Source organism: Balaenoptera ricei, chromosome 10 (assembly GCF_028023285.1).
Source record: "Balaenoptera ricei isolate mBalRic1 chromosome 10, mBalRic1.hap2, whole genome shotgun sequence".
Classification (NCBI taxonomy): domain Eukaryota; kingdom Metazoa; phylum Chordata; class Mammalia; order Artiodactyla; family Balaenopteridae; genus Balaenoptera; species Balaenoptera ricei.
In genome coordinates, this window is record NC_082648.1 from 10,996,753 (window position 1) to 11,020,932 (window position 24,180).

The 24,180-nt window shown below is 44.4% G+C and overlaps 1 protein-coding gene and 1 pseudogene across 1 annotated transcript in view; one reads left to right on the forward strand and one right to left on the reverse strand.

Moving 5' to 3' along the window:
• The window catches only part of GRIN2B (glutamate ionotropic receptor NMDA type subunit 2B), a 412,485-nt gene that overhangs the window by 42,260 nt on the left and 346,045 nt on the right, over positions 1-24,180 (reverse strand). The window contains exons 5-8 of the mRNA XM_059934495.1: positions 6,652-6,854; positions 5,741-5,912; positions 5,095-5,248; positions 2,171-2,296 (exon numbers count right to left, since the gene is read on the reverse strand). Of these exons, the coding sequence (XP_059790478.1) occupies positions 2,171-2,296; positions 5,095-5,248; positions 5,741-5,912; positions 6,652-6,854 (655 nt within the window). The remainder of the gene's footprint in view (positions 1-2,170; positions 2,297-5,094; positions 5,249-5,740; positions 5,913-6,651; positions 6,855-24,180) is intronic.
• On the forward strand, positions 18,031-18,426 carry LOC132372418 (small ribosomal subunit protein uS8-like; annotated as a pseudogene).

The following is a 24,180-nucleotide window of genomic DNA, read 5'->3' on the forward strand; positions in this document are numbered from 1 at the left end:
TAAGATCTAACTGTGCACACACATCCAGGCGAGTGGACCTTATTTCATGGAACAGATGCATAACTAAAAAATTGTTTATAAATCAAAGTTTTGTGCGTTGTAAAATGCCCCAAGGAGACTTGATAGTTAAAGTGGCCCCATGTTGAATTCTTTGGCGAAGTCAAGCATCCTTTGGTAAAGTGAGTAATCATAAGCCCTTGCTCTGATTTTTGTGTCTGAATTTTTGCCTCTTTGATTTTCTTTGCGGGGTCGGGGAGGGTGAACACTAGCTTTGGTTCTTGACATTGTCAACATATGTGTGTACTCTTGTGCTTCTCGGATGTTTCACTTGTTACTAATGCTCATTGGGATGGGGAGTAGTCATGGCTTTTGGATGACCCTTTGGCACAGGCAGGAAGCCCCTGACTATTCCGTATTGTGGAGACATCCAAGTGTCCACCCCAGAAGGCACACCCCAAATGAGAAGGTAGGTCTGCACCTGGAAATACTTCAGTGCAGGGGTGGTTCATAGCTTGGACTGTGAATTCAACAGAAGCACAAGGGGAGCTTTGACAAAATACTGACACACCATCCCCAGAGATTCTTATTAAATTGGGATGGGGTGGGGTGGTTATTCTAACATGCAACCAAGGTAGAGAACCACTAGTTTGAAACATACAATGGTTCAAGTCCCGCTCTGGACTTAGTGAATCAGAATATTAGAATATGAGGTCTATGCATCTTTGTCTTTTAAGTGCCCCATAGGTAATTCTTATGTGTAGCAAGGGTTAAGAATCTTTCCTCTTTGAGGCGTAATTCCAGGGTAAAGCTCACATGGTGGATGGGAGAAGACTCAGAGAAGGCATAATATTTCCTAATCCTGGCGTTCTCAGGAAGTTTTAGAAGAGATATCTATAAGGACCCCTTGGCCCCCTTCAGAAATCTAGTAAACTTTTTGTGAAGTCTCACAAATGCCTCAAACACATGGGTAGCCCTCACATCTCTGGACCTTCCTAGCCAGGAAGATGGACCACCCCCAAGAGTAGCTGTGGGTGAGAATTGTTATCTCCCAGCCATTTTATTTCAAATACCCAACTCCTCTACCTCCTGGCAGAGAGATGTGAGCCGGGGACACATGCTTTGGGGATCTTGTACCTCAGAGGTTATCCTTTGGCTGTGGAGAGCTGTTTCAGCCACAACTACCCTGCATGTACCCTGGGGTAACCTGTTTTTTCTTACTCTTGATACATGTGTCTAATCTGCCTTGTTAGCGCATCTGATCAGACAGACGGCTCATAGGCTAAGGTTATCAAAAGAGTTTCCTCTGACATGTTTATGTTACACGTTTCTGCTGCTAGCTTTGATCTCACTTGCTTAGGGGTGGAACTGGGCTTGGGGTCAGGCTTGAGGCAGGGAGGGGACATACAGATTCAAACTAACATCTAAATTGGGGTCTTTGTGTGTGTGTGTGTGTGTGTGTGTGTGTGTGTGTGTGTGTTTGCTTCTTGTTGTTTATTTGCTTTAATAATGGGAAATGATCAGAAAGTTTTGGAATCTACACAAGTTTTTGTTAAGGGGTTCAGTCACACAGTCTAGAAGATAGGTAATAACAGAAGAAAGATAAAAGTTTTCACATTCATGCTCTACTAAGTTTGGGCTACTTAATAGAATGGCTACATGTGCATAAAACTTAAAAGACTAGAAGTATATATACCAATATATTAACAGATATTATTTCTTGCTGATAAACTTATGGGTGATTATTTTTAGTTTTATCTAGTGCGTTTGCAAATCTTTCATAAATTCCACAATAAACTTTAAAAGTCAGGATAAAGCTCCACTCTTTCCAAATGAACAGATGAGTAGAATGTTACGAGGGTGTCAGTCACTATTTTTAAGGTATATTACTTTCATATGAATTAGTCTTCTACCTACTTCTCAAGTTAAAGAACAATGGTAATCCCAATTGTCACTGTACATTTAGAAATTAATATTTTCTGAACACCAAGGTGAAATGAAAAACCATAGCACTGATTAGAACCCCTTAATTGGGGTCTTTCTAATGAGTCACCAAGGTGGTGACCTTGAAGACTGAGGGTTAGGGCGGAGGCAGGCAGCAGATGGGGGGCACAGAGATTCTGAGCTGAGAACGAGAGAAAGGCAGAAATGCAGCGGTTACAGCTGGCCTTACCCCTGCCATCGGCGAGGCACCTGTTGTAACCCACAGGGCTAAAGTACTCGAAGACAAAGACGGCCACGGCCGAGACGATGAGTAGCATCACGAACATCATAACCCACACGTCGGCGCTGAATGGCTCTGGGGAAGCAAAACATCAGCGCTCAGGGTTAACGCAGAGAACAAACCAGATTAATTCGCACATTCATTCACTCGCGCGACTCCTATCTTTGGGGAAACAAGCCACAGGTGTGTGCGTCCCTTCAGAAAGCCGGGGCCTGGCTTAGGGAGGAAGGAGTAAGAGGCTGTGTCTGAGCGTCTCCATCCCCCCGATGGGTGTGTCGAAGCTTGTTTTCTTTCAAACATATGAGAAGGGCGGCCTCTTGCCCGTCCTTTTTGAGACTGTACAGATAGTTTCTGCCATGACTGGACCGATATCTGGGTCTTTTGGAAAACAGTGGAACTAGAATAAGTACTAGACATGGATAAGTGAGTCGTGTTGGGCTGGGTCTTGGTTTACGCTCCCATCTATATGCCACACCCCACAGCTGGACCTGGAAAAGTTTTCACCAATGCTTCCGAGCCGTGAGGCCAAGTTCATTCTCGACAAACTTGGTTACTCTTTGTGGCTGGAATTGGTTCAGTAATAATTAGGCACAATGAATAACTCCCTTGCCCCCTTGCTTCACTTCTCTTAAACTTTCCAGCCTAGATTTGCTTTTTCAACCTGGTTTGACGTGGTATATTTTATTAGACATCATGAGTGTAGGAGAATACGTCAATGTTAAAAAAAAAAATCCATCCACATTAAATATCAGTGTCTACAACACTGGGAATTTAGCAAATGACAAGGGGACATGATAATGAACAAAACAACCTCAATCTAGTCCCTATTTCCAGGTGACAAGGTTGATGGGACAAGAACAGGCTAGAGAGTAAGAATGTTCTACATATGCTTTCTTTAACTTTTAAAAATCATTTTTGCTGACTCTCTTCCAGTTGATCTAAATCTCTCTGGCTCAGAGGTGTCCAGAAATTGAATACTGAATTCCAGGAGCCCTCTCTCTGGAGGCCTGTAAAAAGGGACAATCACTCTTCGGTCCCATAATACAATGCTACCTCAATTGTGCCTCAGAATAGTTCTGGCCTTTTTAGCTGTCACATCACACTGTAAATTCAGAACTAAGTGAACTAACATGCTGCTTCCTCCATCTTCCAAATCATTTATAAAGATGAAATTGAAAAGGGAGGGAAATGGGCTGAAAATTCGAAAATATTTCCTTATTTTGAAACCTACTTTACTTTTGAACTCCCAAGGGAATTATAAAAGCCTGGCCACTTAATTAATTTAAAAGGGACCTTGATAAGGCACACACCGACTGTAAAATGCAAAACCTTTCGGTGGCAACCAGAGATGCGAGGGTGGAAGGTACAACTCAAAGCCTCTGTACGGTGGAATAGAGACCCTCTCCTCCTTGGGTCTGATTGATTGAAATCCTACTCTGATCCCAGTTTGTCCAAGATTAGGAAATAACTGAGTAAAAGCACTGTCTCTATGCTTTCTTTCCCCCCATTAAGCCCAGAGCAACTTTCGGTACACAAAACACAAAAAATGTTTGTGTTGGTCTATATAATTTAGAAAGTACTTTCACCACATAGTTTCTACTATCCTTTAATGGCCCTTTCATTATGGATTATTATATCTATTTTACAGAGCAGTAAACTAAGACTTAAGAGGTCCCAGTCCTTTGTAAGTTCATACTCAGAAGGTGGCAGAGCCAGGTTATGAACAGAGGGCCTCTGAAGGCAAAAGTCTGTGCTTTTCCATTTTATATCACATCTTAGTCTCGGCCCACTGCACTGTTTCCTGATTTTAGGAGTCGAGCTCTGAAATGCCCCCATGTGTACTAAAACACAGGCTGCAAGGGCTGCCACATCTGGGCTTTAATCCTAGATCTGCTCCTTACTAGCTGAGAGATGGCTGGAAAATTGCATAACCTAGGATTCAGTTTCCTAAGCCATAAACTGGGTATTATAGTAGTGTCAATTAAGTAATATAATCAAAGTTTGTACAACAATGCCTGGGCCTTCACATAGCAAGTGTTCAATAAAAAAAAGTGCTGGTATCCTTTAGAGAGACTGTGACCGGTCCAAGGGCTTTCAGCTTGTTTATGACCAAACCAGCTTCCTATCTCCTAGCCCAGTGGTCTGGTTTTCAAGGTGACATTTTCTTTTCCAATCCCTTGCTCTCACAGCCCCTGCCAAAAATATGGGGTATGAGCTCACAAAAGACCTCATCTAATTGAAATCTTGGCCTCATCTCACCCAGTCTTACATCATATGGAAGGCTTTGACACATAAGTAATGCTGGAGAGTGAGGTACAGGTTCTATGGGGAAGGATGGGGTCGGTGGGTGGGAGAATCAGAGCAGCTTTATCTGGCAAAGCCTCCAAAAATTCATGTGAAAACAGAAAACCTTTTTTTTTTGGTAGCACTGAGCTCCACTCTTGAAGCTAATTTGAAACAAACAGGTATTTGAATGATATCCAGAATTAGACATTATTAAGGCAGGAAGCAGCTTCAGAGATCAGCTAGTCGAAATGCCTTATTCTATGGATGAGGAGACTGGGTCCCAGGATGGAGCAAGTTTGTTCAAGGTCAAATGCAGGAGTGAGACTCAAGTAGGACCCCTGGTTACCGGTCCTGTACTGTTTTCTTACCGGGTACCATGCCTTCCTATTTTTGAGGGTATTCTGCAGTTTTCATGTTGGAGAATGATCAATTCTGAGGTCCCCAAAATGAAATCCCTGGCTGAGGGAAGCTCCTGAAAAATCAGCTCCTGGCTGAGAGAGCCTGGCCACGAGCTCCTGCACCTGTTCCTCATTCCCTCTATCTGTCCCTGTGTCTATATCCTTCATGCCTGCAAGCCCATCACTCACCTAAGAAGGCAGAAGGTGAGACGGTCCCATTGCTGCGTGACACCATGACACTGATGCCAGTCTCTATGAAGGGCACGGAGAAGTCGACCACCTCCGACCGCTCCTCGTTGATGGTCAGCGACCCCACTGCCATGTAGGCCCTCTTCATGACCACCTGGGGAGAAAGACGCAAGGCTCCAGTTAGGGCATCCAGGAAGGCAAGGGGCCACCATGCAGAAAATATTTGGGGCCCTAAAGTGCTTTCCTTTTTATAGTGGGAACAGTACATTTCATTTATAGCCTTCCCTCGGTATCCACGGGGGATTGGTTCCTGGACCCGCCGTGGATACCAACTCCTGAGGACGCTTAAGTCCCAAAGTCAGCCCTTCTTATCCGCGGATTCCACCAACTGAAGATTGTAGACACAGTACAGGATCCGCGGTTGGCTGAATCCACAGATGCAAAACCCACAGGTAAGGAGGGCCGACCATATATTTATTGAGAAAAATCTGCTCATAAATGGACCACATAGTTCAAACCCATGTTGTTCAAGAGTCAGCTGTACTATTTTATATTTTCTAAAATTTATAAAATGAGCATTTTAAAAATATTTAAATGAAACAAAATAAATGAAAGACAAAAATGGCCCTTAATTCTTGACACTTACCTCTCCAATCATACCATTCCAGGTTCCATTGATTTTCTTCCCATGCTTGCCATTGGTAACCAGATAAAGATCATAGGTGAACTTCACAGATTTAGAAATTTTCTTAAGGATGTCAATACAGAACCCCTTGCAGCATTTTTTGATGTAACCTGGCTCCTCATCTGTTTTATTTCTAACCAGGTAAAGAAACAAAAAACAAAAACAAGGCTTTTATACAAGAGGCAAAATACTACCCTTGCCGACCACAAAGCAGGCCCTCCTTCACAGCTCAGCACAATTTATGTCAGGCCCGGGTGAGGACACAAATCAGACCACAGAACTGCAATAATCTCATTACCTCATCATATTGGACCATGTTTTCTCATAATTTTAAATGCTCCTTTGAGGTATAATATATATCAGGAAAGTGCACATATCCTAAGGGTTCAGCTGGATGAATTTTCATACACTGAACCCACCCATTTAGCCAGAAAACCCAAATTCAGATACAGAAGAGTTACCAGCACCTTAGAGGCCTCTTGTTCTCCCGTCCAGGCCCTTCCCACCCTCACCAAAAAGAACCATTATCCTGACTTCTATCAGCATAGATTAATTTTATCTATTTCCAAAAATGTTTCTAAAGACATGCTGGCCTCAGATAACATCTTTCAACACCAATGTAAACTTAAATCTCCACGAACTTGAGGTCCTGGTCACTGAGACCACGCGAGGCCCCAGAAACGATAACATAGTTAGCAGCAATTCTCCCGGGTCATGATCCGGACAGAACCAGATGCCAGACCACAGGGCTGCCAGAAACTCCACTGCTCAACAGTAACGAAATTCAGACATGGTGCCCAATTCATTCTGTGCCTCGGATCCCAGCCAGGTGCTGACAGCTGGGGCAAATCTGACTTTCCCAGGCCACGTACTCAGAGATGATGCGCTTTTGGCAGGGCACCGTGTTCCTCATGCAAGTTCCACTCAGAGGGTCCACGCTTTCCACAATGACGAACGGGGCCTCCTCCAGCGTTACGATGCTCAGATGGTCGTCCTCCTGCTCTTCCGTCTCAGGACACATTCGGGGCCACACGTAGTACTTCATCTGCAGGGACTTGTCTTTCCACTTCCCCACCTGCACAGGGATAAACAAGCACTCAGAAACCACTGGCGGAGACAGAGCCGCTTCTCCTGGCATCCCCTGGGAAGCTGTTAAACGAAGTCCAAAGATGCAGGCATTGTCCACAATAGAGACGAATCCTCCTTAGACCACATGCTCAGGATGAGACTACTGTGTCCAAATCTAAGAAAGGTAGGCTCTTCATCTACTCACCCACTTACCAAACATGTGCCCGGCACTCTGCTAAACCTCGTGGCTTAAAGAAGCATCTTTCTGCCCTTTTGTCAAGTTCACACTGAGTGAAGGAGTCAGAAATGTAAGCAAATGTTTACAGCACCGTGTGGTAAGTGCTAAAACTGAAGCCTGTCCCAGTGCTGGGAGGAGGCCAGAGCTTCCTGCCTTGAGTGCCTATTGGTGTTTTCTCCTTAACTGTAACAAGGAGCAGGACGGTGAGAGCAGCAAATAGCTTTGGAAAGGTCAACAGAGCGACTGGAGCAAATGAGCCAGAGGATGTGCTTTGGCTTCTGCCAGAGGTCTAGTGGGAAGCCACGTGGAGAACTGGGTGCATGTGAATTGGAATAAAATGGTGAGTCAGGATGAAAGAATAGAGCACAGCTGGGCTGGGGAAGGGAGTGTGGTCGAGGGGGTGATGAACGTCACAGGTCAGCGCGGATACGCACCTGCTGGGCTGGGTGGGCGCCCCGGGGGGGGATCAGAGTGGTCTCTCTGTGAGCTGCCACACGTGGCCACATGGGCTGTGTGCCTCCACTTCACGTACTCCAGTGTGAAAGGCGGGTGCCCCTGGCATCACGCACGTGGTGGCCCTGCTGCCAATCATCGCGAGAAATGTGTGGGTTCCATTCTTTTTTAAAAGAGCCATTCGTTCCTGTTTTTATAATAGAATCTGCACGCCTTGTTGGTAGGTTCTTGCTCTCACCCTGTCATTGAGTTTATTGAAGAAAGAGGGAACGCCTTTTAACTTTCTATAACCAAACATCTTCAGTTATCACCAGGAATTAGCGATGGCAAGTTCCTGCATTTTCTTTCCTCTATGCAGCGAAACAAATTAGTAGCACAGGTGAGGCACCAGGACTACGAAACGACTTAATTTATGAACTACGAAAACCAACAAGGAGCAACAAATGGGCAGTATGTCATAAATTTTCAAGCAAATGGCTTAGATTTCCGTATTAATACAAAACCAAAATTCACTCCTTTGCTACTGCTTTTGTCTACTCCTAAGTTTCTACCTAGTGCCTCCCTTGGTGTGGTTTATACCTCCCCCCAACCTGTTTGGTAGGTGTTGCCTACTTCCATGCCCAAATTAGGCCTGTACAGCCACTGCCTTTGTTCCCGTGCATCACTGTAACACGGGCAGGGGCTCGGTGGCCCGGGCTCTTTCGTTTGGCATTAACCCTGATGCTAGTTTTCTTCCAAGTGTGTAGCCATATGTCACTTCTGTGTTCGGAATTATGCACTGAAGCAGACATTTGCTTCCCTTTACATGTATAGTCTCTTCCGTACTGTTGGTCCTGATTTCGGTACAAGTCTATTTTTCTTCACATTACTAAGACTACTCATTTCTAAAACAAAAATGTCCAAATAGCTCCCCAGCCATGTGGAGATCTTAATGTCTTCTGCCTGTGATTTGGGGGAGGTGGGGCTTGGGGAAGGGAAGACCCAGCCGTGGGAGCCCATGACATTGGGTCATGTCCATCTCCAAGCGGCCCTAGTTACCCCAGTGGCCAAACTGATATTTTCTGCACGTTCCATTATGTGAAAAGGACTGGGAAGCCCTAAGGTACCTATTTTTATTTTTTTCACTGATATCATGTTCCCCCAGTGGTCTCTCTGAGTTTTTTTCTTTAATCCAAATGTATGCTCTTCCATCTTTACTGCTACTAGCTTAGCCCAGTGGTCCAGCAGCCCATCTTGGGGTTACTGCAGGCAACTTCAAACTTCACATAAGGTTTCCCCTAGAGTCCACTGTGGACACTGCTGCCAGATGGCTCTTCTCAAAACATCATTTCATCATATAATTTCTATTCAAAAATTTCAACAACTTCCTACCACCCTCAGGATTGTGTCCAAACTTCTCACCTAGATGGTCAAGATTTGTGCATTGAGCCTAATCTACCTTGATACAGTTAACTTCACTATTTTGAAACACGCATCCTTTATTAAAGTTGGAAAAGGAAGCTGTCAGTTTTGGAAGTCAACATAGGTTAATCAGGAACAGGTTTCAACAAGCTGGCTGTATTTTCTTCTCTGATAGTCTCACTATATCTGTGAAACAAAAATGCTGCAGACATAGCATGTTGGCAAAGTTTTTTCATGAAACTTGTGAACAAGAGGGAATATAATATAGATCCTTGTATACTTGATAGATTTGAAAGGAGTCTAAAATCCATATCCAAAAAAAAATAAAAAGATTGTTTAACGAATTAATGCCAACACAGAAAAAGGTCTCTAGTGACATGTCCGGGACTCTGTTTTTAGAAGTGGCCTGTGTAGTGTTTCAGAAAACAAAACAGAAGTCATGCTCACCAAACTGCAGATAACACAAACTAGAAAGGATAGACGACATACTGCAATGCAGAATCAAGGTTGGAAGCCATATGAATTCACTGGAATAATGGACTGAACGAAATGGAATAAAATTCAACAGTATTTATACTTAATGTCTAGCATTTAGATTTTTTAAAAGCAACTGCACAATACTGAAAAGGAGATATTTCAAGGAACAGCAGTCTACACAAGCTATTGCAATGACAAATGGTATATTTACAAACTTACGGCGTCTAGCTCACTGAGGGAGGGGAGGGTATGGATGATCCCACCCTGCTCTGTGTTCATCATACCACAGCTGGAAAGCTTGGTTCTGATCCTATAATCCTATGACCAACTGATTTTTATTTACTATCTCATCCTCATTTCCCCAGCAATAATCTGTTCATGAGGTCTCCTCCAGCACTCTTTATTAACTTCCTGTCAAGATAGCTGGATCACATTCTTGCTTCACTTCGACGAAATGCAACCAACATCAACTGCACATCAGTTCTGTGCCAGGCGCTGGGCTGTGTGCTAGAGAAAACAATACCAGGCAACATTTACTAAGGGCTTAGTATGTGCTAAGCACCAAACACATCCAGGAAGCTCACGCATCGTCAGAGTGAGGCTGTTATTTAATGTCTCATTTTGCAGGTGTGAACAGAGGGGTCTGATGACTTGCTCGTGGTCTCAAGGTAAGTGAGCACAGTGTCTGGATCTGAAGCTGACCAGTCTGGCTCCAGAGCATGGGCTCCCACCCACCATCCTGCACTGATTCTCGGATAATAATGAAGGAGTAAGACACGGTCCCTGTCCTCCAAGGACAGTCCCCTGGGGAAAGACACTGTCTATTGATCGACAGTAATATCAAGTCAGGCTTTGGTCATTACCCTAATAAAAGGTCTAAAGAGGGCTTCCCTGGTGGTGCAGTGGTTAAGAATCCACCTGCCAATGCAGGGGACACGGGTTTGATCCCTGGTCCGGGAAGATCCCACATGCCACGGAGCAACTAAGCCCATGAGCCACAACTACTGAGCCCACGTGCCGCAACTACTGAAGTCCCGCACCTAGAGCCTGTGCTCCGCAACAAGAGAAGCCACCGCAATGAGAAGCCCCTGCTCGCCGCAACTAGAGAAAGCCCGCGCGCAGCAACAAAGACCCAACACAGCTATAAATAAATAAATAAATAAATAAATAAATAGATAGATTTAAAAAAAAAAGGTCTAAAGAATTACTCGGATTCAGAGTAGAAGTGACTGTTTCTGAAAGGGTCAGGGAAAAGCTTGACTGGGACCCTTTTTTAAGCTGGGCCTTGAAATGGAAGTGATAGCTCAGGAGGTGAAGAGTGGTTTATCTGCTGAGGCAAGAGCAAAGTTGCAGAGTCCTGCAGCTGCTGCATGGGAAGACCAAGGATGGTCCTTCACGTGTGGGGAGAACCGGTCTAGCTTAGTTCTCTTCCTTAGAGACCTGCCCCCTCCAGCCAGAAGATCTCTGTTACTCTTGACAGCCAGCTAGATTGTATAAATCTGTTCCCAACTGCTTGTTCGACGGCTTCAGGTTGGTAGTTTGAAACTGGTCGTGGGCACCATGAAATCAGGGCTGCCTCTGCCCAGCCCTGCCCCCAGCAGTTAAACATTTACCAGATCACCACTGCCCAGAATAACCAAATCATTCATTATTTCATGCTCTTTACTCCCCTATTTCGTGACTTTTTAGATGTCTTGTCTCCTAAATGAAATTCTTTTTTTGATTCATTTTTTATCCTTTTAATATATGTGGGATAGTAAGTTGTTTTTTTTTTTTTTTCCTCACCCCAAGGCATGTGGGATCTTAGTTCCCCGACCAGGGATCGAACCCACGCCCCCTGCATTGGGACCACAGAATCTTAACCCCTGGATCGCCAGGGAAGTCCTTCCTAAACTAAATTCTGAATATGTCTCTAAGTATTTCTGTGACTGCAGACAAATATCTATAATTCTCTGAGCCTCAGTTTCCACATCTGTAAAATAGGGAGTGATTGCTAAGGTGTCTTCTACATAATTTCATGATCTTTAGGACACAGGCTCCCTACTACATTTCCATCTGATGAGAGCCCAGTAAAAAGGTGTTCTTAGTGGTTATTTCCTAAAGGGAGGGAAGTATCTGATCTGATTCTACAAAAGATTAGCTTGTCTTAAAGTCTTGATTCTTTTTTTTTTGAGGAATTTTTTTGAGGAAAGCCCTTAGTAGAGCCTCTTTGGGCATCAAAGGTTATTTTCCCCAAGTCAAATCATCCATCTTCAAGGATGATTACAGTGAGAAAGAAAGTTAACAAATTCCTTCAGGACTGAAAGGAGAAACAGGTTTGAAAAAACCCCAACACAACTCAGCTATGAATATCAGATTTGCAATGCCACTACACAGTGCTTATGTTAAAGAATGTGTTTAGTTACCACAAATTAATTACTTCAACTTCTTGTGAAGCAAGACAGTTAGAAATAAGTAAACAACTAAAATTAAATAAAATAGGGGCTATTTATGTGGAAGAACAAGGCATATTTCAAGCAATTCTTCTTTTAAGGGGGAAAAAGTATGGTGAAAGTATTAAAAATGGGAAAGTTTGTAAAGGTAAATAGAGAAAGAGAAGCCTGAGATTCCGAAAGGAAAAATCTTGAATTCTTTTCTAGGGTGTCTGAACTGGCGTTAGTATATCATATGGGATATGCAGAGTAGGAGGAAATGAGGTTAACAGGAAATATTTCAGAAAAAATTCAGTGAGAAAAACTGAATGAAAAATTTATAGTCGAGAGTAAAATATGTTCAGGAGGAAGAAAAAAACCTTAAGTAATAATGAAGAAAATGTCTGTAAAGCACTCTGAATTCCTCAGAGGAAAGCGCTAAACAAACATCTCCAGAAGCACATTTAACAACAACATCTGTCTGTAAAAAATGCAGTTCCCTGCCACACTAAGATTTCAGAAGATCTCTTGAGACCTGAAATCATCTTTCTCAAGAAAAAAAAAAAATCTCTGATTAGTTTTCTCAGGAAAACATGGAGTCATTTTGAGGGTTTCTGGTTGCTTCTCTCAGTACAAGCTGAACACCTGTTCAGCTGGGGATTTCTCCTCAGAAGGAAGTCTACCTCACAAACCTACAGCGTGTTACTCCGTAAGCTTTCCCTTAGGAAAATTCTAGAAGCAATCTGTGGTGATGGGAGACGTCAAAGTCTTCCTTCTGCTAACAGATTTCCTCCACCGCCGGCAGTGAAGCTGGCACCCAACAGCACGCTGGGACACACAGGGGTGGCACTCCTTCTGGAAGCCCCCGAATCTGTCCCCTTGGTGAGCGTGTCCTCGGGGAGAAGGAGAGGAGCCCAGGCAGGGCATGGCTTCTGTGAAGGCCACCGTAGTCCTTGCCCAGAGAGCAGAGGGCATTGCTCTCCCCGGGCAGCCTCTCTCATCTGCAGGCAAAGTCATCTCTCAAGATGCTGGAATGAAAGCCCTTAGTAGAGCCTCTTTAGGCGTCAAAGGTTATTTTCCCCAAGTCAAAGCATTGCTGTTTCTTGCTGGAGATGACATCTGGATCTAACACTAAACGCTTGCTGCTTATTTGACGCCTTCGTCTGACTGTTAGAATGCAAAATTGAAAACTACATGTAATTTCCCTGAGCAAGCCGAAGGGACCAGCAGTCTCTGCCAAGCAGCCCCGATCTGCAACCCATCCCGTCCCAAAGTGGCGTCAAGCAGGCAGCTGTCATGTGTGGGGCATGCCCTGGGGCAGGCCTGAGAGTCCTAATAGAACAGAAATCTGAGGAGAGCAGGGCACTCCTATTTCTCCTCCCCCAAAGCTACACATCTCAGCTCTGAGGATTTTCAAAGGTTAAGTGTCTGATAACACTTCATTTTGTTCAACCTTTATTTTTCTGCATCCATCCCTCCCCTCCATTCCTCATAAGCAAGTAAATATTCTGGTGTATGACCATCCATTCTCTATTCATACAAAATACATCTGTGAGTACGTATGTATGTATGTATGTATGTATGTATGTATGTATGTATGACACCAGGTCATAGTATGCATGTCTCTGCAAATGTGCTCTTCCCACTTAATTATACATCGTGGGCTTCCTTCCAACTCAATAGATGGCAGACTTGAGTCCTTTTAATAGCTGCATAGTACTTCCTAATAATGAATTCATCCTAATTTATTCAGTCATATCCCTATTGATAAACATTTAGGATGTTCCCCCCAAATTTAACAAAAATGCATACTATTGAATACATATCTTGGTATTTCCAAAGCATCAATTACCAATAATACAAAAGTAGAATGAAAGGATATTTGTGCTTTCAAATGTGCTTGATGTTGCCAGACTACTTTACCAAAGGTTTAGAGTAACTGAAATTCCCATCAGCAAAGCACAAGAATGCGCCTTACTCACATTCTCACCAGCACTAGGTTGTTACCCCTATTAAACGTTCGCCAATCTGAAGAATAAAAAATGGTATCTAATTGCTCTAATTTTCATCTCCTTGACTCACGGTAAACCAGAGCACCCTTGCACGTCTGTTAGCCATTTTGATTTCTTTCTTTTACCCTCTAGTCACACCCTTCACCCATTTTCTGTTGCGTTGTCGGTCTTTCCTATCTACTTGTAGGAAGTTCCTGGTATAGTATGATAGTAACCCTTTATCTGTCAGATGTGCTTGAAATATTTTTCTACTCTAAGATTTGTCTTCTGACTGTTTTTGGTATTTTTTTATGCACAAGATTTTACTTTTACTTCTTTCTGTCAAAGTAAAATATGTCTCTTTTTATACCGAACGCTTGATTTCCCACCCTTACTTGAAAAAAAAGATCTATCCCACTCTCATAGCATTCCTTATTTTAATGTTTGGCAGTGTTATTTACAATACTAATTTAAATGTAGAGCTAGAAATAAACACTAGAAAAACTAAGGTTATACAATGAAATGTGTGTTATAAACCTTGACAATGGAAAATAAAACAGCATATACTAAGAGTCAGGGAATGGGAAGAAGTATAAAAGTACTAAATTTGTTTTAGATGTGTCTCTAGAGTATATAGCATGTGGTTGGCTTTTGCTCTGTAAACCAACCTGAAAGTCTTTTTGTCTTAATACCTAAATTTTGCTCATTTATATTAATTGACGTGATGTATTTGGCTTTGTCTCTGTCATATTTTGGTCTTTACTATTATTTATTTATTTATTTTTAAGGATAGTTGATTTACAATATTGTGTCCATTTTCAAGTGTACAGCTAAGTAACTCAGTTGGTTTTTCTTAGATTATATTCCATTACAGGTTATTACAGGATGTTGAATATAACTCCCTGTGCTATACAGTGAATCCTTGTTGCTTATCTATTTTATGTAGAGTAGTCTGTATCTGTTCATCCCATACCCCTTATTTGTCCCTTCTTCCCTCCCTCTCCCCTTTGGTAACCATAAGTTTGTTTTCTATGTCTTCCCACAGAGTTCTTTGTTCTTACTCTTTGCACGGAGCTTTGTCTACGCTACATGCGGTCGACGTGCAGCTTCGTTTTCTGGGCTGCGCGGTCTTCTCTCCATCAGCCCCTCCCACGTTTCTCAAGTGCTCTGCGTCCTTCGCAGCCCTCCTCAGGCCTCAGCACCACCACGATGCCGTGCTTGTCCATCCCCAGCCAGAGAAGAAGCTCTGTTTGATCTTCCGTAATCATTTTGTGGGTCAACTGCTCCCTTGCGCTATTACATTAAAATCTCTGTCTCTGAATGTGACTTTAAGCACTCGAGGGCAGAGACTATATTATTTACCTCTTTCTGTCCCTGTACGGGCTTGAAACAAGTGTGTTCTCGGTAAATTATTGACTGATGTGTCACTGGGGGACAAATACTTCATACCCTCAGAAAGCCTCCAGTGCTAGATATCAGTCCAGTGCTCGTCCACGGAAAGGCTGTAGTAGGTAAGGGCTGCGTCACACACTGCCTCTCTCAATTCTGCCTCTAGATTATAGAGTGCCCTGGGCGGACTCAGTTCCACGTGGATGGCTGTACCTACAATGGCACATCTGCTGCGCTCCTTGCCCTAATCACGTGCACACTCGGTGATGTCTAGATTTGGAAAGCTAGTGTTTTGAAAAATGTGTTAGAAAATAATTTCCATATTCAAATTTGATCCGTGCTGCCTTGACCCTTTACTGCCTTGACACGTACTAAGCTGGGGACTGGTGGCTCTGGGCACACACGCCGAAGGGAGACCCATCCAGCCACTCTTGCCTGGCACCTGTGTGGGTCTCCCAGTGGCACTGAGATGTCAGTTGTCATCTCAGGCCTCATCTGCTATCCCTGGCTGACCCCTGCCCCTCCGAGAGAGCCTGGGGCTCCCTGGGGGTTGTGCAGACCCACTGCTGCCACTGCCCATCGCCCCCTGTGTGGTCCCTGTTCTCCACGGTTCCTCCCTCCATCTCTCCTGCTCTGGAGAGTGAAGGAATGGAGAAGTGGCGAGCTGGGGTAGAATCTGGGGCCGGGAATGGAAGGTGCTGATTCCCTCGGCACCAGAGAACAGCTGTGGTCATCGCAGATAACACCACGAGCAGAGATGCGATAATATTAGAGTAACCGTGTGTATTCTGGGTCAGGCCCTGTGCCAGGCACTTCACACAGAGTGATGGCATTCCATTGTCACTAGCTCCCAAATAGGCGGGTACTGTGATGCCCACAGTAGAGGCACAGAAACTGAGGCTCGTTGAGGGTCCAGGACATCATCCCTGATCTGTTTGACTCTGGAAGCCCGTGTTTCTTGCACTGTGCCATGTTGCCAAGAGAATATTTCTGACCTCTTTACTCCTCCCCTGCCGTGATCCGAGAGAAGAGGGTCTGCTGCAGCTCCACGGCCTCCCCGCAGTCACCTAAGCCTCCCAGAAGCTGGGACTGACGGCTGTGTCTAAAGACTTTACAGCAAGTGTCAACTGGAGTCCATGGAGGGTGGGGGGCACAGGCAGGATAGTAGCAGTAGGAGGCAGGGCACAGACAAGCTGTGTGACCTTTGGTGAGTTATTTCATCTCCGGGCCTGGCACGCAGTAGTTTTATGCAAGCAGTATTTGCTATTTTTTCTCCTCCTCCTTCCCCTCCTTGCTGTTACTGTTACTCCTACTACCAACAACAGCAACTCTCAGTGTGCCTACTTTCCTCCCAGAACCAACTCCAACTTCTCAAACTCTTAACGCGATCTGTTTCAAAATGTCAGACTAAACTCCATGCCATTCTTCCGGTTCCATGCAATATTTTCATTCAGGCGCAAATAAAAACAGAGATCACGAGAGTAAAATTGCTACGACCCTTCAAGATTTACCAAAGGCCTTGAACCCAACGAATGCCACCGAGCCAGGTGTTCCTCTCCCATAAACCCCTCCCTGGGGCAAGATGGCTAGTTTAGAAAGCGTAGTAATTCTTTTAGGTCAGAGCATATTGTAAATAGTTTGCTCAACAGGCTCAACTAAGCTGAAAGATTGAACATGTTTTCCTGGAGTATCTGATGCCTTCCTGGCCCGAGGGTTTGAAACCTCCCAAGCCATCTCCCCATCCTTGGACAGCAGTCCTCGGAGTCCATTCTGGGACTCAGAGGGGCTCAGTTACTGAGAGCGGAGCCCCATCTACCTTGTCCTCTGATCCAATTTTTTCCAAAAAAGGCCCTCTTCTTGAACATCAAGACTGAGACCTGGGCCATCTCCTCTGGGACATGTGGGACCAGGCAGAGACCTCTGGAACTAAACAGCACCAAGTCAGGTCCCACCTCCTCTGAGTCAACTTCCTCCTGTATCGTGGGGCTCTAGACATGTGTGCAACACGCCCAGGGCTTAGGTTGCTCCAGAACCCAGCTCAGCAGGGCTGGGATGCTGACTGACTGCCTGACTTGACTGATGGATGCGGGTGGTGTTACAACCTGCTTCGGGGCACCGGGCTACAGGCTTTAGTCACGGACATCGCTCCTCATCAAGTTCCCTTCTCATTGCTACCTTTATCCTCTGATTGCAAACTGGAAGGATAGAGCACAAGTGCACAATGCCTGAAGGTTCTGAATGTGACTTCCTGGATTTGAGCCCTGGCTTGGCAAGGTCTTCACTGGTATTTACATATGTATGCGTGACTGTACGCATGCATGCACGTATGGATGTGTGCATTCATACATTCACTCACTCCACTACTTCATTCTGATTTGTCATCTTAGTTAAATGCAGGGCTTTGAGTCAGAAAGGCCTAAACTGAGTCCTGGCTTTGGTTGCGTGTGACTCGGCAGGGGCTACCTAACCTTTTAAGTTCTGGGTTGTGGATAACTGCTATTCTGTCTACCAACCAGCCATCCTCTGCCTGACCCCCTAACTCACTCTCTCCCCCACCCCTCTTGCTTAGCTCGGTCTCTTCTTTTGTGAACTGCCCCTTCCTCGATTCCAACCACATGGTCCTCTGAGAATGACCATGTTATTAAATCTCCCAGTCCATCCTCTGACCCAGCTACAGCTGAGGGGAGGGCACCTGACCGATTGGGTCAAATCCTTGGGATTTTTGGCCTTAGGAACAAAGAGTGTTAAGTCAGTCTTTCCCCAGTAGCACAAGCTATCATATGTAAAAATCAGAAGCTCTTTCCGCCATCTTTCCGTGCCGCCATAGTGGTGCCCATGAATGTCCCGGCTGATGCTCTCAGGAGTATCAACAATGCCGAAAAGAGAGGCAAATGACAGGTTCTTATTAGGCCGTGCTCCAAAGTCACTGTCAGGTTTCTAACTGTGACGATGAAGCATGGTTACATTGGCGAATTTGAAATCATCGATGATCACAGGGTGGGGAAAATTGTTGTGAACCTCACAGGCAGGCTAAGTAAGTGTGGAGTGTTCAACTCTAGATTTGATATGCCACTCAAAGATCTAGAAAAATGGCAGAATAAACTGCTCCCATCCCATCAGTCTGGTTTCATTGTACTGATAACCTCATCTGGCATCATGGACCATGAAGAAGCAAGATGAAAACACACAGGAAGGAAAATCCTTGGATTCTTTTTCTAGCATGTATGTAATACATACATGCAAATAAAATGCCTCAGAGGGGAAAAAAAAAAAAATCCCAGAAGCTGTGGGCCACCATGTTTCACACCCTAGGAGAAAACTGGCCAAGGGAGAGAGAAGAACGAAGCCAGTGGCCAGAGGAAAGCACATCCCAGTGAGAGAGTGAGCAAGGTACCTGAGAGGATCAGTGTTCTGGAGGCTCAGCCATGTTCCCATCGTGGGTTCTGGAGAGACAATCCAGTATCCTTATAATAAATCTGCCTTTTGCTTAAGTTCATTCAAGTTGGATATTTATTCTTTATCATCAAAACAGTCCTCATAATGCACTGTTTATCTCATCTATAAAAGGCAATAGATAATAACTACAACTATCTTCATGAGGTTTTGATGAAAATTAAATGAAATAATGTATCTAAAATGCTTTTGCAAGATGCCCGGAACTTGGTGAGCCCTGAGTAAATGATGCTGCTGGTGGTTGGTGTTTATCACCAACTTTCTGTGAACATCTCAGGGGCCAGGAAGTAGGTTGCGTCACCAGTGACAGGCAGATCCCACCGCCATTCCTAAATAAGCACCCCCTGCATGGGATCAAGGAGAAGCAGGAGGCTTCCCCTCAAGTTCTCAGGTTCTGGGGTGTAGGCAGGGCCAATCAGCAGAGTTCCTGTTGTCAAGTCCCACAGTGACTTGTGGCTGCATCCCCTTCTGGCCCCCAGGCCTTGGGGAGGTGGGGAGGGGTTACTTGGACAATCACAGGGTCTCCACTTGTAACCAGTTTCACTTGGCAGGTCCAAAGTATACCAAAGTACCTTTTACCCACTGGCCCACATGCTAAACTCTGCTGCCAGGTCCCGTTATTTCCATTCCCTCCATCTCCTTTTCTACTCTCCATGGCCCCCTTCCACAAATCCTTTTCCAGGATTAAGAGCTTATAACAAGAAGGCTCTTATAAGATCCTTATATAGAGGTTTCAAAAGCCAAGCAAGTGGTAGGAACAACATCTGAATCCAGACATTCTAATACCAGAGTCTTTGCTTTTTGCCACTCCTCTATGTTGCCTCAAATATTGGATAAAAGACACATAAGAATCGTATCAGGCATGTAGTAATGATGCTCAGTAAATGGTACTGATCCAGAATAGCCCACCCGCCCTGTTCTCCTTAGGCAGCCCATGTGCCTCGGGCCCGCCATAGTATCAGATGTCCTAGAGGCCCAGAGCAGCAGCAGGACAAAAGACACTAAGTGGAAGCAGTGCCACCACCCTGAAAGCACCAGCTTGTTGTGCGAGACCTCTGGAAGCCAGAGGTGATTATACTGCTCTTCAAATAATGCTTTACTGAACCGCTCCCTCCCTGCTTGCTCTACCCTTGGCCTCCTGGTGAGTTTCATTACATCGTCCATCATGATCTTTCACTTAATTTTTAAAAATTTATTTATTTATTTTTGGCTGCGTTGGGTCTTCGTTGCTGTGCACGGGCTTTCTCTCATTGCAGAGAGCGGGGGCTACTCTTCGTTGTGGTGTGCGGGCTTCTCATTGCGGTGGCTTCTCCTGTTGCAGAGCACGGGCTCTAGGCACGCGGGCTTCAGTAGTCGCGTCGTGTGGGCTCAGAAGCTGTGGCTCGCGGGCTCTAGAGCATAGGCTCAGTAGTTGTGGTGCACGGGCTTAGTTGCTCCGCAGCATGGGGGATCTTCCCGGACCAGGGCTCGAACCCGTGTCCCCTGCATTGGCAGGTGGATTCTTAACCACTGCGCCACCAGGGAAGTCCCCTCTCTGAATTTTAAATGTATTTAATATTTAAAGACAAGGTTGTTTGAAAATATGCAAGAATCTACCCATAAATCTTAGATACATAAGGCTAGCACCTGTAACAAGTACATCTCAGGACAGTAAGAAAAATGAAGCAAATGTTGCACACTGAGTGAACCCACCAAACAAGCAAAATCGGGTTCTCGTGCAAATCTTCAGGAGCTAGAAAAAATGCCCAGGACTGAAGCAGGACCTTCTCAGGTGAGGTTGCGGAGAGCTGTTTTCAGCACTGTGGGGTGCTCGAACATGAGAGCCAAAAGGAAAGTAATGGGAGGGATTCTGGAAAAGGAACACATTGCATAAGTGTAACGACAATGTTTCCCAGACCACAAATCTGAATGTAAACTCTGATGATTATGAATGTGTTTTCAGGGACAATGAAGCAGCATAGTTGAGAGCGTGATCACCCAGGAAATCCAAGGCATAAGGTTGTGAATATATATGAAAAGAAACAAGGCATAAACATTGATAAGGCACATAAAAATAACTGAGGCAATAAGGGAACACAAATAGAAGAGATCAAAGTCATTGAAAACGCATTAAAGTTTAAAAAGACTAGACCACAGATAAAAGAAAAAAATCGTGAAGATGTGTGTCCAAGAAGGTCCCTTGTAGCATTCATGGAACAGAGTGGTCACACGTCACTAAGGCCACGCAAAAGAGAAATGAATTCCTACTAAGAACACTCTAAGACTGTCCAGGGTCTACCACCCCTCCTTAGCCAGAAAAGGTCCATTTTGTGGACAGGCATACACTTGTTAAGTATGTAGAAAATAGGTTTTTTCCAGAATATTCTGGACTATGCTATCCTAAACTAGAATATCTAAAGTCATTCCTTTTCTCACTGAAGTGCCTTCCCCCAGCCTTGCAGGGTGGAAATGGCAGGAAAGGATCTCAGTCTGGCCTCCATTCTCAGATATTCTAATGCCTGCCTGGATTTCTGGATTACTCCTAGCTGGTCCCTGGCCCCCTCCAGTCTTATCTTCCTCCAGTTCATCCTCTTCTTGGCCCCAGGTTTCTTAAAATACAGATCTGACCCCATCCCGACTCTTCTCAAAGGCTGTCAGTGCCTCCTCATTCACCTACAGAAAAGTACCCAACCTCCTTGGGAGAGGACACATTTGTTCCCCATACTTTCCCTTTATCTTTCCCGTTCCTACCCACCCTCCCTCCCTCTCCCTCTCTCTCTCTCTGTCTTTCTTGCCTTCCCGCTTTCTTTTTGGGTTATCGCTTCAGATTTCCTAGCCTTTCACTCTGATAATAGCACACTACTCTCTTTCTTACCTAATGCCTTCACTCATGCTGTAATTCTCTATTTTAAACGCCTGCTCTTCTGGATGAAACCCACTCAACCTTCAGGATTCAGCTCATATGGTATCAAGAAGCCTTTTCTCACCACACCCCCAGGCTGGGTTAAGGGGTTAGGTATCCCTCTTTGGTACTCCCCAAATACCCTGTGCAAATCTCCGTCACTGAACTTGCCATACGACGCTATATTTAATTGCTTGCGTGTCTGGTCTGCTCCAGTAGACTATGAGTTCCTCAATGGCAGAGACTAAATATTATTTCTTTTTTCCCAAATGCTCAGCATAGAGAATAGTACCACAATGGGCACTCAGTATTACTAGGTTAGTTGAATAAATGAACGAATGGGATTTCAAAAGGAGAATCTGCTCTTGGCAGCTAATAACGGCTAACTGTGATTCTACTACTAATACTAACTAATATTTATTGAGCATTTTACTATGTGTTAGGGATTGTGCTAAGCAATGAACGTGGATTATCAAATTTAATTCTCACTGTAGTCTTATAAGGTGGATATTATTTTTTACACCCATTTATGGTAGTTTATTATATTAGTGGTACCCAATGAATCACATGTCTCAGTAGCCATGCCCTTGTGACTCGCTTTGACCAAAAGGACAGCAAAAAATGTGACACATGTAGAGACCTGATGATTGACAGTGCAAAGGGCGTTGCCTTCTTGGCATATTGCTGACAACTCTGAAAAAACTTGGGCCAGCCTCCCTGAGGATGAGCAAACCTGCAGAATAAGGTCCAGCTGATAGCCAGTAGCAACAGTTAGACACACGAGTGAGGCCATTATGGATTACCCACCCTTGGTTGGGCCACCGGATGACTACATCAGGTGAGTGTTCCCATGTGAAACCAACCCAAGGACCACCCAGCTTATCCCAACTCAAACTGTCCCAAAGAATAACGAGTAATAAAATGGTAGTTGTTTCAGGTCACTAGGTTTTGGGGTTGTTGTTACATAGCAGAGGTTAATTGAAGTATGTCCACCTCAGGAAAAGGCTCTGTGTAGCTGGCAAAACCAATGAAGAAGATAGAAGCAAGAAGAAAGACACATGGAGATAGAATTAGAAGACAAAATAGCACAAAGTCCTTTAGAGTGCTTTAATATAAATAAGTACAGTGCTCACGTAAGTCCTTCTTAATTGTAGTACTGTTGAAATAGTGCTAAACCTAGAGATGGAAATCCTGGATTTCAGGCCCAGCCCTACTCCTGACAAGTCCTGGGAATGTGACAAATCGCTTAACCTCTTGGACTCTGTTTCTTTATCAGCAATATGGGAAGTTACGTATATATGTTTACAGGTATATTCTACTTCTGCTAATCTCACAGGGCTGGTAGAAGAATCCAATGTATATAACAAATTGTCCAAATGTAAGTATTAATGTTGTTGAATTAGTTAATAACTATGACTAGCAATTTACCCACGAACCAACAAAAGCCGGTGGGACAGTGAGGGAAATTCGGAAGTTAAACAGTCATCATGTTTCCATGTATCAAATAGTACTTCTCTAATAGGTATTTCAACACCTTTCATATCAGTGGTATCTTACTGTTTTCTTGTACAAGGTGCTCTTGGGATATCTCGTATAACTCTTTTCCTTTTCTCTCCAGTGTTTATAATCTAGTTTTACGTCATCCACTGAAGGCCAGGGGGATACCTGGTCTCAAAGCAAGAGCACTGGACCAGAAGTGTGGACACTTGCTCGGCCTCTGGCTCTAACCAGCTGTGGGAACTTGACCCTTACTTTCCTGAGCCTGAATCTCTATCTGTAAAATATGAGGGTGACAACATTTACCAAAACTCCCCCAAAGGGGTTCAAGAGCGACAAATGTGATAGTGTGTGTGGAAATGTCTTGAAACTGACTATTCCCTGCACAAAGTCAAGGTGGTATCAAGCAGAAAATACCCTTGATGTTTAAAGGTATTAATTTATTTAGAGGTATTTAAATTGAGGATATGCCAGACACTGGCCTAAGTGGTAGGTCTTGCAGGGGAAAAATGGGGAAACTGACCTTTTGAGATGCGAGGTCATTTGCCTGTGGTCACATAATAATTAATAAATGGCTGAACTGGATTCAAATCCTTGTCTGCCTCCCTCTAAAGCTTGGGCCTCTTGTATAGTTCTGGGCAGCCTCCAAATGAAAACTCCTCAGCCCCTAGGAAAGCAAAATTATTGGCCAGGTTGTTTACCATTAAATGGGGTCACCAGCTTGCGGCTAAAGAAACAGATGATGAAAAAAGTGCTGGGGGAGAAAAGGCCTGTTTACAAACACAGCTTAATTAATTAGTCAACTCAGACAAGGCAGAGGAGGCGGGTTTCCAGATGCCTGACACAGAGGATTAGTTAGCAGACAGGCACCAGTCCCTGGCCCTTGATTTCTGTCCAAAGCACATGGTGGGATTAAACGACTAAATTGCCTCAGTGCCCCTCACCGAACTCATCTAAAGCCACTTGACTGGGAAAAAAAATAAGCCACCTCACTGAGGATGACAACCGAATTGAAAAGGCTCCACCAACTAAAGCTTCAAGTGCAGTCCAGAAAAAAAAGTAGTTTCCAGTGTTTCTAATTCAAGTTACAAAGGATCAGAATAAAAGTAAAGTGATGTTAGGTTGTACCCCACTAGCATGTG